The sequence below is a fragment of the Lithobates pipiens genome, unplaced genomic scaffold (assembly GCF_037356315.1).
Source record: "Lithobates pipiens isolate NorthernLeopardFrog02 unplaced genomic scaffold, aLitPip1_a1.2 Scaffold_22, whole genome shotgun sequence".
In the NCBI taxonomy this organism is placed as follows: domain Eukaryota; kingdom Metazoa; phylum Chordata; class Amphibia; order Anura; family Ranidae; genus Lithobates; species Lithobates pipiens.
Genome location: NW_027507784.1, coordinates 313,196,106 through 313,213,062, shown reverse-complemented (window position 1 = coordinate 313,213,062; position 16,957 = coordinate 313,196,106). Strand labels below are relative to the sequence as shown.

Below are 16,957 nucleotides of genomic sequence, written 5' to 3'. Positions count from 1 at the left end.
AAAAGTCACACAACTGTGTAATCTTGGAGCCAGCATCCAATTTCAGGAAATAGATGGTGACCAAAATGTCCCTGTCCTTCAGGAGAGGAGCGTAAATGAAGGTATTGTCAGGGGAAGTCCAGTGATCTTTGCGAGAGGTAATAAATATCTGGAAGCGTTACACGGACATGTTACTTAGCATGCATGGAAGTTAGGTAGAAAAGAAATTGCCATTGGGTGGAGTTTCTTGTTTTTCTTGTTTATCATTTGGACTTGGGCTTGGCCCCTTAGATCCAGTGAAGGGAACTCTTAAGGCATCAGCATACCAAGACATTTTGGACAATTTTATGCTCCCAACTTTTGGGGATGGCGCTTCCTGTTCCAACATGACTGCACACCAGTGCACAAAGCAAGGTCCATAAAGACATGGATGAACGAGTTTGGGATGGCGGAACTTGACTGGCCTGCCCACAGTCCTGACCTCAACCCGACACCTTTGGGATGAATAAGAGCAGAGACTGTGAGCTAGGCCATTTCGTCCAACATCAGTGCCTGACCACACAAATTTCTGGAAGAATGGTCAAACATTCCCATAGACACACTCCTAAACCTTGTGGACATCCTTCCCAGAAGAGTTGAAGCTGTTATAGCTGGAAAGGATGGGCCAACTCAATATTGAACCCCACAGACTTATGCCCTATACACATGGTCAGACTTGAAATGAAAAATGTGCGATCGGATCGAGTCCTAACCTCAACCCAATAGAAGACCTTTAAAAGGAATTATAGTGGAGACTACTTGCCAGGTCTTCTCGTCCAACATTAGCACCTGACCTCACAAATGCACTTCTGGAAGAATGGTTAAAAATTCCCATAGACACACTCCTAAACCTTGTGGGCAGCCTTCCCAGAAGAGTTGAAGCTGTTATAGCTGCAAAGGGTGGACCAAATCAATATTGAACCCTACAGACTAAGACTAGGATGCCATGAAATTTCATGTGCGTGTAAAGGCAGGCGCCCCAATACTTTTGGTAATATAGTGTATATGTGTCTGTAGGGGCCCAGCAGGCTGACCAAGCTGTCACCAACAGCTCCTGGTCATCGTTTACAAGATGATGAAACAGGCTCTGAATCCTGTGACAGCCAATCACAATGGTCACATAATCAGCAGCTCCACCTCCCAGCGATAAGACTTATGGGAGGCGATCAACAAGATGTCAATTGAAATCATAAACATTTAAAGCGGGATTCCACCCTAAAGTGGAACCTCCGCTGATCGGATCCCTCCCCCCTCCGGTGTCACAATTGACACCTTTCAGGGGGGAGGGGGGTGGAGATACCTGTCAAAGACAGGTATTTACACCCACTTCCGGGCATAGACTCCCGTGGGAGTCTACGCCATTTCCTGCCCTGCCGCGCTGTCTTCTGGGACACACACGGGTCTCAGAGACAGCGCGGACAATTCCTATTGCGCTGTGCGACTCGCGCATGCTCAGTAGGGAACCGGGAAGTTTCGCTTCACTTCCTGATTCCCTCACCTAGAATGGTGGCGGCAGCAGCCGAGGGCCGAGCGATCGGTCGGCCTCGGCTGCCGGCATCGCTGGAACCCGGGACAGGTGAGTGTCCATTTATTAAAAGTCAGCAGCTGTAGTATTTATAGCTGCTGGCTTTTAATATTTTTTTTTTTTGGTTGAATCCCTTTTTAAAATTGACCCAAAACATTATAGTATACAGGCAGTTCCCAAGTTACAAACATCCGACTTGCACACGATTCATACTTACAAACGAAGGGAGACAACAGGAAGTGAGAGGAAATCTACCCCTAGGAAGGGAAATTCACTCCTGTAAGAGTTATTATGTCATGATTGCACACTTGGCGCTGCTCCTCTGTTTTGCCATTAGGGTGTCATGTCTTCCCCCCACAACTGCCAAGACAGACACCTGGCGGTGGTTTCCATTTGGAGGTACAAAAAGATTGCGGGACCAGATATGCCGGGACCCGCCTATCAAACCGGACTTTAAAGGCTCAAGATGGGAGAGAACACATTGATAAAATAATTACTTTTATTGTACAAAATTCATAAAAACAGAGGCATATAAGCCTAAAATTGATCCATAAATAAATGTTGCAAATCAAACTATTAAGGTACTGGAAGATCATAACTATATAGGTATCAAAAAACATAACAACACTTGTAGAGCTGCATGTTTCCTTTAACCCAATCTGCCAGGTCAGCGTTTCGCCAATAACCCGGCTTCTTCAGGACCCAATATAGCACAGTAGAGCAACACTAAATACATTGTACAGAAAAGAAAAAAAATGTAAATCTACATATAATGTAGTAACTGACCAAAATAAACATATTATTGCTTAACCACTAGAGGTCCGCGCTATAGCCAAATGACAGCTACAGCGCGGACCTCCTTTGCCGGGACTATGTCTATTGACGTCCCGTGCACGAGCGGCCTGCGCGCCCCCCTAAGGGGCGCGCGCGGCACGCTCTGTGATCGGCGAGTCTATGAGACTCGCCTGATCACGGATCCGAGCAAGGGGTCGATCCCGACCCCTTACCACGTGATCAGCTGTCAGCCAATGACAGCTGATCATGTGATACAACGGAGCCGGTAATCAGCTATTTTTCCTCAGCGCGAGGAGAAAAATTAAAGATTAAATTAAATTAAAGAGCCAATCACCGGCGGCCGTGATCGGGACATCAGTCCTGATCACGGCCAGCTTACCAGTGCCCACCTGCCCCCTGCCAGTGCCACCTCAGGAATAAATAAGTGCCCCCATCAGTGCCACCCAGCAGTGCCCACAGTGCCACCCATCAGTGCCCACAATCTGCTTCAACAACGGTGCTGCACCCCAGTGCCACATATCCGTGCCCATCAGTGTCATCTACCAGTGCCCATCAGTGCCATCTATCAGTGCCCATCATTCCCATCTATCAGTGGTACCTATCAGTGCCCCTTAGTTCCACCCATCCGCGCCATCTTATCTGTGCCCATCTTTGCCCATCAGTGCTGCCTTATCTGTGCCCATCAGTACTGCCTTATCTGTGCCTATCGGTGCCACCTTATCTGTGCCTATTAGTGCCGCCTTAACTATGCCTATCAGTGCCCATCAGTGCAGCCTATCAGTGCCGCCTCATCAGCGCACTTCAATGAAGGAGAAAAATGACCTGTTTGCAAAATTTTATAACAAACTATTAAACATGATTTTTTTTTTTCATTTTTTTTGTTTGTTTAGCAAAAAATAAAACTCCCAGTTGTAATTAAATACCACCAAAAGAAAGCTCTATTTCTGGGAAAAAAAATTATAAAAATTTCATTTGGGTACAGTGTTGTATGCCCGCGCAATTGTCATTCAAAGTGCATCAGCGCTGAAAGCTGAAAATTGGTCTGGGCAGGAGGGGGGTTTAAGTGCCCAGTAAGCAAATGGTTAAACCAATAAACCTGCTTACACTATTGCAGTGGATCGTGCAAATCCAGTAGGATTATTGTAACTCATCGGATTTGCACGATCCACTGCAATAGTGTAAGTAGGTTTCTTGGTTTAAGCAATAATATGTTTATTGTCACGTAACGCATTGAGCTAAAGGATGTACCCATCATGTTTTGTGAAATACCTGGAAGAGAAGACTTTGTATATGTATCATTATATGACATGTACTATGTTGACTGATGCCATTACACGGTAGTTTATACAAATCAGCTTGCTGTTTTAAAAATTGATTTTCATGTGTTGCTCAATAAATCTTTTTACGCAAATGTTGTACCTCATTTAAAGTCCCATGGAAAATGTTTTTAGTTCGTTGTATATGCAAATAGGGGATGAAGGTATGACATTATAAGGCACCAGCACACGTTATTATTTATATGTATTCTGATAGGAGGGAGACCCCACCGACCAGCAGAATGCAATGATTCGTATTGCCAAATATAGCTGGCGACTCTGATCGTTCGGAAAAAACCCCACAGACTGGTTGTACACAAGATGATCGATGCTGATTTTATACAAGACTGTCGATAAATCATCTTGTGTACAACCAGCCTGCCCATACATGGTTTGAACTCCAATCCATGTACTGTATGGCTGGCTTTGCTCTACCAATCTGTAAAACTGCACCACGTCGCAGGATGATTGGGACAGACCGGCCAGAGTTGCAACAGATTCATATACACTTTACCGACATTACATGAATCTGTCGCAAGTTCCGCCATTTGCAGCACTATCATGAGACCGATTTCCATAGAGAGTCTAAAGCCTTGTACATGCGATCGGATTGTTGTCCAAAAAAAATGCGGACTTTTATGCGAAGAGCGTTGGCCCAAACTTGTCTTGCATACACACAGCACACAATTGTTGGCCAACAATTACGAACGTAGTGACGTACTACATGGTTTTTCAGCTCTTTAGCGCCACCCTTTGAGCTCTTTCTACTAATTTCGTGTTAGTAGAGGTTTGGTGAATGTTGAGTTGCACTTTTCATTTCACACTTTTCAGTTTGTTTCTGAACGGCTGTTCATCTACCAGACATGTTGGGGAATCGGAGGAGATAACGTGTTATTATTTGCCTTGGAGTTATTGCTTTTACATCACTTTTTTGGTTGAATAATAATGATTTGATTTGTTATATTTTCTATATTTTTGGATGCATAGAATGCACTTTTTGGTTAAGTTCTATTGGCAGATAGCGTGTCTAATTTTATTTGTTTTCTTTTTTTAATGCACAATAAAAAACAATTGTGTAGAATAATACTTGGCTAAATGTTTTACTTCAAATGACAGTTTAGGAGTAGCAGTTACATAAACAAAAAATACAATGTAAAATTGACAAGGGACACCAAACTACTTGTATCTTTGATCTTATAAACTACGGGATAATGGTGTTTTGGTAACTTGCACAAAAAAATAAAAATAAAAATAAAAAAATAATATTATTCTTGATATCACTAGAACAAAAAAAAACTTTGAAAATCAGTTTGCAATAACTCCATCAGTATCACCAGCAAAGCAGCTTCATTATTATCTCATTAACCACTACAATACAGGGCACTTTCACCCCCTTCCTTCCCAGCCCAATTTTCAGCTTTCAGCGCTCTAGCGCTTTCAGTGACAATTGTGCGGTCATGCTACACTGTACCCAAATGAAATTGTTATCATTTTGTTCGCACAAATAGAGCTTTATTTTGGTGTTATTTATTCACGACTCAGTTTTTTTTTTTTTTTTGCGATATAAGCGCAAAAATAGCGGAAATTTGGAAAAAAAACAATATTTTCTTTTTTCTATTTGAAAAGAAATCCAATAAAATCAAATTTTGTCATAAATTTAAGCCAAAATGTATTCTGCTACATGTTTTTGGTAAAAAAAATTCCGTTAAGTGTATAATAATTGGTTTGTGTGATCACGGACATATGTACGCAAATGATCATGTACATATGTGTGCAGGTGATCACGTACATATGTGTGCAGATAATCATTGGGACATGTGATTTTAGTGGGACATATGTGGGGGACATGTTTTTATTATTAGGGACATGTGTTTTTATTATTTGGGGACATGTATGTTTTGGGGACATGTGTGTTTTGGGGACATATGTGGGGACTGTGTTTGTACTGTGTGGTGTGTTGTGTGTTTACACTACACTGATGATCAGTGAGTAAAAAGCTGTAAAAAGCAGCCCATCAGCCGGCTGCAGCGTTCTGCTCTCCTCTTCTCAGCGGTGACTTCCGTGTGAGGAGAGGAGAGCCGATCGCCTAGCAACCGGCTGTTTGTTTACATCACATGACGGCCGTGATTGGACACGGCCGTCATGTGATCAGGAGGGCCAATCACAGAGCCCTCCTGCCGATCTGAGATATGCCGTGTCCGGGTGACACGAGCACATCGGGATCGCGCCGCTGCGCGAGCGATCCCGCTACTCCTGAAGGACGTTCCTGAACGGCCTATCAGGAGTAGACGGCTCCCACCCGGCCGTATATATGCATTGGCCGGGTGGGAAGTGGTTAAAGAAGAAGAGAATTGTGCGCTGCATTTGGAGATTTCATAATTTGCCAAGTCACGAATGTTAATTCTCCATTACGATCGCTAGTTTACAAGACCGACCGCTTCTGGCTCGTCCTTGCTTCCGAGCATGCCTGTTTGTACTTTGGACTTTTGTCCGATGGACTTGTGTACACACGCTCGGAAAATCAGACAACACACATTTGTCAATGGAATATTTTAAAACCTGCCATCCAACATTTGTTGCCGGAAAGTCAGACAACAATTGTCCGATAGAGCATACACGCGGTCGGATTTACCGCCAACAGCCTGTCATCACACATTTCCCGTAAGAAAATCGGATCGTGTGTACGAGGCTTAAGACACTCGATTCCGGGGGGAAGGTTTGGAGTTCCTTTGTTTCTCCTTGTGGTGCAGTCACACATGTGCCTCATATATTTCCTTCAGTTCAGTCACTTGAGGCTACAATTTATACTAGGACAGGCAGATGGGTTGCTTAGGAGAGCGGATGGTGGAACTTATTACCTTCCTGTTGTCAAATCTGCTGGGAGCCAACCCAGTGTTTTTTTTTTTTCCAGCCTTTGCAATTAAAACCGTTGCATAATTGTCAGCAGTTAGATATACATAGGAAGACGTTTAGTTTGTTTATGATACGCCGTGCGTTAAGCAATTACCATGTTTTTTTTTTGTTTTTGCCTTTCTTCAGAGCTATCTCAGTGTTGCTGATCTCCTTCAGTCTCTTTCAGCCATTTCCTGTCTACATATACGCTCCCTCCAGCGTCGGTTGTTCATCATTGCTCTGGACTGGTTTCTTGATAGTAACAACTGCGCCTACACAAAGGGGCACAGTATAACATCTATATAACCTTTATAACCTCTTTTTTAGTTTATTTTCAAACTTTTTATTGTTATAGAAAAAGTAGAAATCAGATTCCAGTATAAAGGGAACAAAATGCATAAATGCAGGTACAAAGCTCAGCAGTGGGTCAGTTCTGAGGACACATCAATTATGCATTGTATATAATGAATAAAAGACGTAAGGCCTTCCAAGCATATTAAATCCAACAAGAGAGGAACCGACATTGAAACAATCACCAATGTATTTACAACTGATAGACAGAAGGTGTAAAAAGAAGAAACCCTCATCCAAAAAAAACACGTTCCTTTAATGTTTGAAGAAGAGGGAATATAAACAGAGCAAAATAAGAAGGGTAAAGGGGGAAGAAAAAAGGGGCAAGAAGGAAGGTGGACTGCTCCGAGCCAGCCCAAGGCCCTAGTCACAGTAATCATGATGGATCTTGTCTCGAGGTTCCAGGACAGACTCATCAAAGCCTGGAGGAAGAAGGTGATCCACCCAGGGTTGTCAAATTTTGAGGTGTTTAGGAATTTTATCCTGAATAGTTGCCTCAATTTTGCTATGGATCATAGCCTGGATGCTCTTTTTTTTATTTTAACCAAAAGAAAACAACCTTTAGTGTCACTTTAAACATAGTCTAAAAAGTGAACTTAGCCCTGGTTCACACCAGCATGACTTCAAAGTCATCTATCAGTGAGATTGCGGCCAACGATCTCTGTGCAACTTCATTTAACAGATGTCTATGCAAGCGGGGCTGGTGCAAGGATTTTTGACACCCTAGGCCAGGGATGTCCAAACTTTTTACAAAGAGGGCCAGATTTGATGAAGTGAACATGTGCGAGGGCCGACCATTTTGCCTGACATTCTTTGAACCATTAAAGTTCGGTCTAAGTGTGTTAGTCCGAGCACTAATACACTTCCCCACAAGAATTCTCTTGCTTTTGAGGCTGTGTGTGGTGAATATTTGAACTCAAGTGTATTATTTGGATACATCGTATGTATTGGTGTATAACACGCACCTTCACTTTAAGAGGGAAGCTTCAGGGAAAAAAAAACTTAAAATTTTAAATAAAGAACTGTGAAGCAAAATAAGGGTCAGTGTCCATCTGTAGACCCACCATTGCTAGTAATGCAGTGCCCACCATTGCCAGGGATGCACCCACCATTGCCAGTGATGCACCCACCATTGCCAGGAATTCACCCACCATTGCCAGCAATGCACCCGCTATTGCCAGGAATGCTGCCACCATTGCCAGGAATGCTGCCACCATTGCCAGGAATGCACCCACCATTGCCAGGAATTCCCTCACCATTGCCGGGAATGCTGCAAACATTGCCGGGAATGCTGTCAACATTGCCAGGAATGCACCCACCATTGCCAGTTATTCACCCACCATTGCCAGGGATTCACCCACCATTGCCAGGGATTCACCCGCCATTGCCAGGAATGCAGCCACCATTGCCAGGAATTCACTCGCCATTGCCGGGAATGCTGCCACCATTGCCAGGAATGCAGCCACCATTGCCGGGAATACACCCAGCATTGCCAGGAATGCACCCACCATTGCCAGGAATGCACCCACCATTGCCAGGAATTCACTCACCATTGCCAGGAATGCACCCACCATTGCCAGTTATTCACCCACCATTGCCAGGGATTCACCCACCATTGCCAGGGATTCACCCGCCATTGCCAGGAATGCAGCCACCATTGCCAGGAATTCACTCGCCGTTGCCGGGAATGCTGCCACCATTGCCAGGAATTCACTCACCATTGCCAGGAATGCACCCACCATTGCCAGTTATTCACCCACCATTGCCAGGGATTCACCCACCATTGCCAGGGATTCACCCGCCATTGCCAGGAATGCAGCCACCATTGCCAGGAATTCACTCGCCATTGCCGGGAATGCTGCCACCATTGCCAGGAATGCAGCCACCATTGCCGGGAATGCACCCACCATTGCCAGGAATGCATCCACCATTGCCAGGAATTCACTCACCATTGCCAGGAATGCACCCACCATTGCCAGTTATTCACCCACCATTGCCAGGGATTCACCCACCATTGCCAGGGATTCACCCGCCATTGCCAGGAATGCAGCCACCATTGCCAGGAATTCACTCACCGTTGCCGGGAATGCTGCCACCATTGCCAGGAATGCAGCCACCATTGCCGGGAATGCACCCACCATTGCCAGGAATGCACCCACCATTGCCAGGAATTCACTCACCATTGCCAGGAATGCACCCACCATTGCCAGTTATTCACCCACCATTGCCAGGGATTCACCCACCATTGCCAGGGATTCACCCGCCATTGCCAGGAATGCAGCCACCATTGCCAGGAATTCACTCGCCATTGCCGGGAATGCTGCCACCATTGCCAGGAATGCAGCCACCATTGCCGGGAATGCACCCACCATTGCCAGGAATGCACCCACCATTGCCGGGAATGCTGCCACCATTGCCAGGAATGCAGCCACCATTGCCAGGAATGCAGCCACCATTGCCGGGAATGCTGCCACCATTGCCAGGAATGCACCCACCATTGCCAGGAATGCAGCCACAATTGCCAGGGATTCACCTGCCATTGCCAGGAATTCACCATTGCCGGGAATGCTGCCACCATTGCCAGGAATGCAGCCACCATTGTCAGGAATGCAGCCACCATTGTCAGGAATGCAGCCACCATTGCCAGGAATGCTGCCACCATTGCCGGGAATTTCACCCACCATTGCCAGGAATGCAGCCACCATTGCCGGGAATTTCACCCACCATTGCCGGGAATTTCACCCACCATTGCCAGGAATGCAGCCACCATTGCCAGGAATTTCACCCACCATTGCCAGGAATGCAGGCACCATTGCCAGGAATGCAGCCACCATTGCCAGGAATTTCACCCACCATTGCCAGGAATGCAGCCACCATTGCTAGGAATTCACTCACCATTGCCAGGAATGCAGCTCCACAATTGCCAGGGATTCACCTGCCATTGCCAGGAATTCACCATTGCCGGGAATGCTGCCACCATTGCCAGGAATGTTGCCACCATTGCCAGGAATGCAGCCACCATTGTCAGGAATGCAGCCACCATTGCCAGGAATGCTGCCACCATTGCCGGGAATTTCACCCACCATTGCCAGGAATGCAGCCACCATTTCAGGGAATTTCACCCACCATTGCCAGGAATTTCACCCACCATTGCCAGGAATTTCACCCACCATTGCCAGGAATGCAGGCACCATTGCCAGGAATTTCACCCACCATTGCCAGGAATGCAGCCACCATTGCTAGGAATTCACTCACCATTGCCAGGAATGCAGCTCCACAATTGCAATTGCCAGGAATGCAGCCACCATTACCATCAGTGCAGCCATGGAGGGCAGGACGAGCGCTAAAGACATCCTACAGGAGAATCTCCTGTTTACACAGCGGCCTCTTTAAGAGAAAGTCCCGCCTCCTTCGATGGACAGCACAGTCGTCCAATGGCAGAGACGGGACTTCCTATTACAGAGGCTGCCGTGTAAACCGGAAATTCTCCTCCTGTGTGCACGGCACTCGTCCCGTCTCCTCCCTCCGAGGCAGCCGGACTATATATCTTTTGTGGCCCCGGCGCTGGGAGATCGCCAGGGGCCACAAAAGATATATATGTTTAATTAACCAGGCGGGCTGTTCAAAACCGGACCGTGGGCCGCGATTGGCCCACGGGCCGGACTTTGGACATGCCTGCCCTAGGCGAAACCTAATTATTCCGCCCCCTTGGCTCCACCCCTGACCCCACCCCTTTGCCCTGCCCATGTTTACCCAGCCTTTTTAATGAAGCACCCATCAAATGCAGCCTCACTAGCGCTTATCAAATGCAGCCTACCGGCATTCATCAAGCAGCCTCACCAGTGCCCATCAAATGCAACCTCACCAGCACCCATCATATGCATCCTCACCATTGCCCATCAAATGCAGCCTCACCAGCACCCATCAAATTCAGCCTCACCAGCGACCATCAAATGCAGCCTCACCAGCACCCAACAAATGCAGCCTCACCAGCGACCATCAAATGCAGCCTCACCAGCACCCATCAAATGCAGCCTCACCAGCGCCCATCAAATGCAGCCTCACCAATGCTCATCAAATGCAGTCTCACCGTCGCCCATCAAATGCAGTCTCACCGTCGCCCATCAAATGCAGTCTCGCCGGCACCCATCAAATGCAGTCTCGCCGGCACCCATCAAATGCAGTCTTGCCGGCGCCCATCAAATGCAGTCTCGCCGGCACCCATCACATGCTGCTTCACCAGCGTAGATCAAATGCAGCCTCACCAGCAGTCATCAAATGCAGCCTACCAGTGCACATCAATGAATGTTTGCTTGCTTCCTTTCATTCAGGAGTTGGGACACTATGTGTGAATGGAGCTGATGCTGAGACTTAATTGCCTGCTGCAGAGAGAAGAGAGTAATGACACCAGTGGCCGGGTGCCCTAGGCAGCTGTCTAGTTTGTGTGGTTGCACCGGTCTTGTATGCAAGTCACAATGAAATCGCTCAGAAATAGTGCAGGAACCTTTTTCAAAGTCGCTGTGACTTGAGTCACACCGATTTAATGGTTCTATTGCTGCAATGTACTGTCATGTTGCATGACAAGTCGCACTGGTGTGATCCGGGCTTAGACTTTAACATATTTAAGCTTATATGAGTTATTAAAGAGGAAGTAAACCCTGATGAGTTTACTTCCTCTTTGATTCCCTGCAAAGCTCAATCATAATGGACTACTGTGCATCGCATAGTAGTCCATTATGTGTCACTTACCTGACACAGGAGGCAGCGATGTCACCGCTGTCCTCTGTAGTCCGGAGCCTCCATCTTCTTGGTGGGTCTCGCTGCCCCGCCGCTGTCATCCGACGAAGCCGCGATGACGTCACTCCCGCGCATGGGAGCCGCCACGCGCGGCATATTCGCCGTTGACGGTGCCGCGCTCAGTGCGCCTGTGCGCCGTAGACAGCGGTGCCTGTATTTTGGCAAATATCTCCTAAACCGTGTAGGTTTAGGAGATATTTCTTGGACCTACAGGTAAGCCTTAATCTAGGCTTACCTGTAGGTCAAAGTGTGTTGTAAGGGTTTACAACCACTTTAATGATTGAGTTTACATAGACTTTAAAGTGTTATTAAACCCAGGAGCCTGCATTCACTACATCTGGTCCCCCACAGTACACACATGGAAGTGCACATGGTTTAGTAAATATAAACTGCTAAATACCTTTTTTCTCATCAGCAGTATATAGCAGTCTTGTGACTTCTATCAGTGTCCTGTTAAAGCTTGTAGGAGGAGTTTTCATTCTCCTCTGACTGTCCTATGAGGCTGCCTAGCCTCGGACCCTCTGTCGTGACAGTGCTGATTAGCCCTGTGCTGATCACATGCACCCTCCCAAAAAAAATAAAAAATCTCTCGCAATACCCACCAAACTGAGCCTGTGCAGATTGCCCCCAAGGCTCTGTTCTATCAGCAGATGGATTGGGGACTGTAGAAGAAGGGGAGGATCAGAGAAGACAGTATCAAACTGCCTTTTAACACAATACGCAGAAATAACCCCATAGGTTCTGCAGTGTGTATAACAAGCATGCTTTACTGCATATACAGACTGATTTACTGTTGTGAGTTTAGTAACACTTTAAGGCCTCATGCACACTGGTTCTCCTGTAAACACTTTTCTCCTGGAAGGAGAAAAGCAACTTCAAAAACGCACTCAAGCTGTGTTTTTCCATACACATTTAGGCGTGTTCAGGCGCACCAAGCTCTTGGGCATTTAATAATTTCATTGGCCAGTATATTCATTTATTCTGGCCATTGAAATGAAAAAAATGCTCTAAACGCGCCTTGTGTGTTGAAACGCGTTTAGATATGTTTTGCTGTTTTTCAGCCTAAACACTCCTTTCCTGAACGCGCAAGTGATTTTTTTTTTCCTACCTCTAAACTCCCGTTAACCCTTATGTGTGCATGGACGTCTGTAAAACGGGTGTTTTTGAGCTGCAGCGTGCATGAGGCCTTTTAATACATTCCCTAGAAATGTTGTTGCTGAAGTAGCTTAGCCCATCACATGGTACTTTATTGGAGAATGGCAAAACATTTTATACACAAAAACATATTTCTTTTGGAGTATAAAAACGATTTCTTGTGTTGTAATTTATACTCCAATAAATTTTAGCTTGAAAAAGCAACAACTAAGTCAGTGTGTGCCCCCACCAGAGCTTCATTTCCATCTGGAGTTTTGATGGCGGGATCTCCACCAATCCCCGTCGTGGCGAAGACTGGCTGAGGACCCATTATTTCAGTCAAACTACTTGTGTTACCAGCCCTTGCGTTTTCTAGATATATCCAAACCCAAGTTTTACCCTTTGCTATGTTTTGGGTGGAGCCGTTCTTGATTTTTGATAAAAGTTCAATCTGGCTTACAGCAAAAAACGAAATTTCTAGGGACAAGGCTTTAAAGCCCAGAACTGTCCTTGGGATGTCAGCCATGGGGCCGGTACCTGGTTTCCAGTAGTTTTAGTCTACGAGGAAACTCTGTGTGTGAGAAGCTCTGGCTCTCTGTTCCTGTCTCCTACATTTTGTAGCTCTCCCATTACCCCAGCCTAATTCCGCTACAAATAATTTAAAGATGTTTTGTCTCCTTCAATTAAAAGTAGCCTGGAAGTTGCAGCCTTAAATCCCACAGCCTTACATAACCCCTTCCCAGCAGCCCGACTTTAAGTCCTGTTTAAGCTCAGCGGTCATAAAAACAGACGGAGCTGATGATACTGTGAAACAACAGTTTTAGAATGGCTCACCGTACTGCTGTGGGTACCCACCCTGTGATTTCTTATTACTCAGGAGGACATCAGTGGTGGGATGCCAGGTCCATAGCTGCTAAAGCCCAACTCCAGTTTAGGGGTCATCCCTCAGTCTTCTCCCCCCACCTATTAAACCCTTATCAGCCACAAATTATGTAGAAAACGCATCTTAATTCTGGTGGCCACGTGACGAGCCAGATACTTCTTATCCTCCAACATCCTCAAAACTCAATGCTCCATAGAATGATACATCAGCTCCATAGAATGCCATTGCTTATGTGACATGTGAGCATCATCGTACTGTGATCCCAGGTTGTGTAACATTGCTAAAAAAGGGCATTGACACCTTGGGCTCTCCAAAAGTTGTTGAATGACACCAGGTGCCATTCAGTCGAAGAGTATCGCTGACCAGAGGAGGATGCAGAAGGGCAGCAATGGGGCATGCAGGTGTTGGATAGTATTTTTTTCAATTTTGTTTTTAATATGGGGCATGAGGGAACAAAGATTAGGGGCGTTATCCCCTGAAGAGGGCAGTTAGGCTGATCATTAATGGCTCAACAAAAGTTGATTTCAAAATGGAAGGAGCCAGGTGGAAAATTGTTGTGCAAACAGTGACTGCATCCAATCAGCTGCAGTCACTGTTCAGGTATTTAGGCAGTCATAGGGGCTGCTGCTGTCTGAATACAATAGCCAGCAGTGGCGGATCCCCCATCTCCTCTGTTTAGTATCACATACCTGGTGAAGACTGGAATGTTGTGGCGGCCTCTCTTGCACCTCCTGCCCAACACCCCTGAGGATGGAGACAGAGAATGTGAAGGCATGAAGTGGCACAAGTCCCGGAGTAGCTGGCTGGTGATATCCGCTCTTTGGGTCGGTTGAGCTGGTAGTCGCAGTCCTCTGGACAGGATGCAGGAGCAGCTTGGCTCCAGAGCAGAAGGCAGAAGCAGGACAAGGAGACAGGCAGCAGTCAGCGAGGGACCAAACCGGCAGGCAGAGCAAGTCCAGAAGGCAGGCCAAGGTCAGTAACAGCCGGGCAAAGCGGTACAAAATCAGCAGGCAAAGACACAAACAGGCTGAAGTCACAGTAATCAGATGTGCAAGGTTAAGGCAGGAGCAGATATGAAGTCCAAGGGCAAGACATTTCAAAAACAGGTAAGCGGATACAGCAGATCAGGTCTTGGGAACATGGGAACAAGCTGAAGAACATTCAGCAACTGCTCAGTGGACCAGTTTAAATAGTCCACTTTGTGTCAAATGTGCAAGATAATTGGTATGCGCATGTGCGTGACGTACTGGAACAGCACATCTAACATTGTTCCTTCGCTTGGAAATTTGAGCATGTGTGCAATGCGCATGAGCGTAGATCCTTGCTGGTTTTTTGGTGCTGGAAATCCGGTTTACCTTACAGTTAGTGTGGATGGGGGAATTAATAGATTTCTCTTATTCAGCCCGCAGGGAGAAAGAGATAGTGTGTATGGCTGGTCCTAGGGTTTAAAAACTCAACATAGAGAGTGGAGCTGCCTAGCACTGGTCATAGCAAATGTGCTGATATCTCCCCAAAAGATTCCCAGGTAGTGATCTGATGATGATACTTTTTCTTGCATTGCATAATTATTGCCATGTCTAATATACAGGTATATACTTTAAATATTATTATGTACTGAATTATCACTTTTGGGCACACAGACCCATTTATAATTCTGTTGTTTTTTTGCTTTGTTTTTGTTACAGACACAACCAGTGCCCAACCCTTTAGCCTACTACATGCATCGTAACCCAGTGTGGTTCCACCAGTTTGAGACCCTGATCAACCACTTCATTGAGCTGGTAGTGCCGTTCTTCGTTGTAATGGGCAGACGTATGTGCACCATCTTCGGGATACTCCAGATCCTCTTCCAGGTAGGGAAACCTCTAAATGCACGTATAGAAACGTTTTCACTGGCCCAAGAATTTGTGATTCTGTTCAGCCAGTTTTAAGATCCATTACAACCTCCTTTTCCTGGTTCAGTGTGAAAGCTTTTGCCTTCGGCCTTTCCATTGTACCAAGCTAATCACTCGAATAAATGGGCAGGCAGGTGACACAGCAAGCTACAAAACCGAGCCAGGAAATAGTGAAGTCCACTTTCTGGGTGGGCATGAAGGAAGGGGCCACAAGCAGAACATATAAAATCCAGAATCAAGTTTATGCAGACTCGTATGTTATAAATATCCCATGCGTTTTGGAGATTCAAAGGGCATGATATTGTTGAGAAAAGTGTCTACAGAACTGGTAAAGGGATCCCGAGGGGCAATTAGTCTGATGATCGCCCCCGAGATGTCTACTAAGCTATACAGGTTGACAGAGTCGTAAGGATCAGAAGACTGAGCAAAGTGACAGGTGAAATATTTCCTTCCCATCTACGTATTTTATAGTGTATTTAGCCATTTGCCTGGGGACTGTCTCTATAAGACACATAAATGAAGAAGGTCTAATGTAAAATTGATACAGATTGTTCCCTTTTCTTGTATTCTTCCATTCTGTGATGTGATTGGATGGTACACATTGTAAATGACAGATATACAGTTGAATGATAACAATAGGAAAGAGTGGCTTCCACTGACCACAAGCCTCTGGCTGGTATACAAAGACCCGGTTGTTCCAGGGATGACATGAATATTATGCAGCAAGGAATCTACCTAACATCCCCTTTCCATACAGCCGATGGGCCCCGGGCGGCCCTCCCAGCCTTACACTGGCTCTCTGTATCCCTCCTGGCCACAGTGCTGCCTCCACTCATTAGGGAAAGCCTTAGTTATGTTTACCAAGTAGGAAGAAAAACAACTCCACCATGGAGAAGATAAGAAGGAATGCTATCGGCGCCGCAGCACCCAGTGTTAAAGGGAAACGCCACCAACATTTTCATATAACATATGTAATTCCTACACAAACCAGCTTGTAATTTGAAGTTATTAAAGATGATCTATCCATTTTACTCTGCAGCTGCTATAAATTTACATTATCGGCAAAAAATGAACTTGTTGCATCTTTGCAACAATGGTAAATCTAAGGGCATTGCGTACACCATTTGAGTACTGAGTACGTCCAGGAATCGAATTCTGATGTGATGGTCTCCTTGCTTTTTCAAGAAGTATTCACAGAGTGTCAAATCATAGGTACCCTTTGCTATAGGAATATAGCATCTCTCAATGGACTTAAAGTGGTATTAAAGGTTATTTCTTATTTTTTTTTAAACAAAATAATAAACATGTAATACTTACCTGTTCTGTGTAATGGTTTTGCACAGAGCAGCCT

General features: G+C 45.8%; 1 protein-coding gene across 1 annotated transcript in view; it reads left to right on the top strand.

The window, feature by feature from the left end:
• The window catches only part of LMF1 (lipase maturation factor 1), a 551,994-nt gene that overhangs the window by 361,642 nt on the left and 173,395 nt on the right, over positions 1–16,957 (top strand). Inside the window, exon 6 of the mRNA XM_077449405.1 lies at positions 15,397–15,564. Coding sequence (XP_077305531.1) covers positions 15,397–15,564 — 168 coding nt within the window. The remainder of the gene's footprint in view (positions 1–15,396; positions 15,565–16,957) is intronic.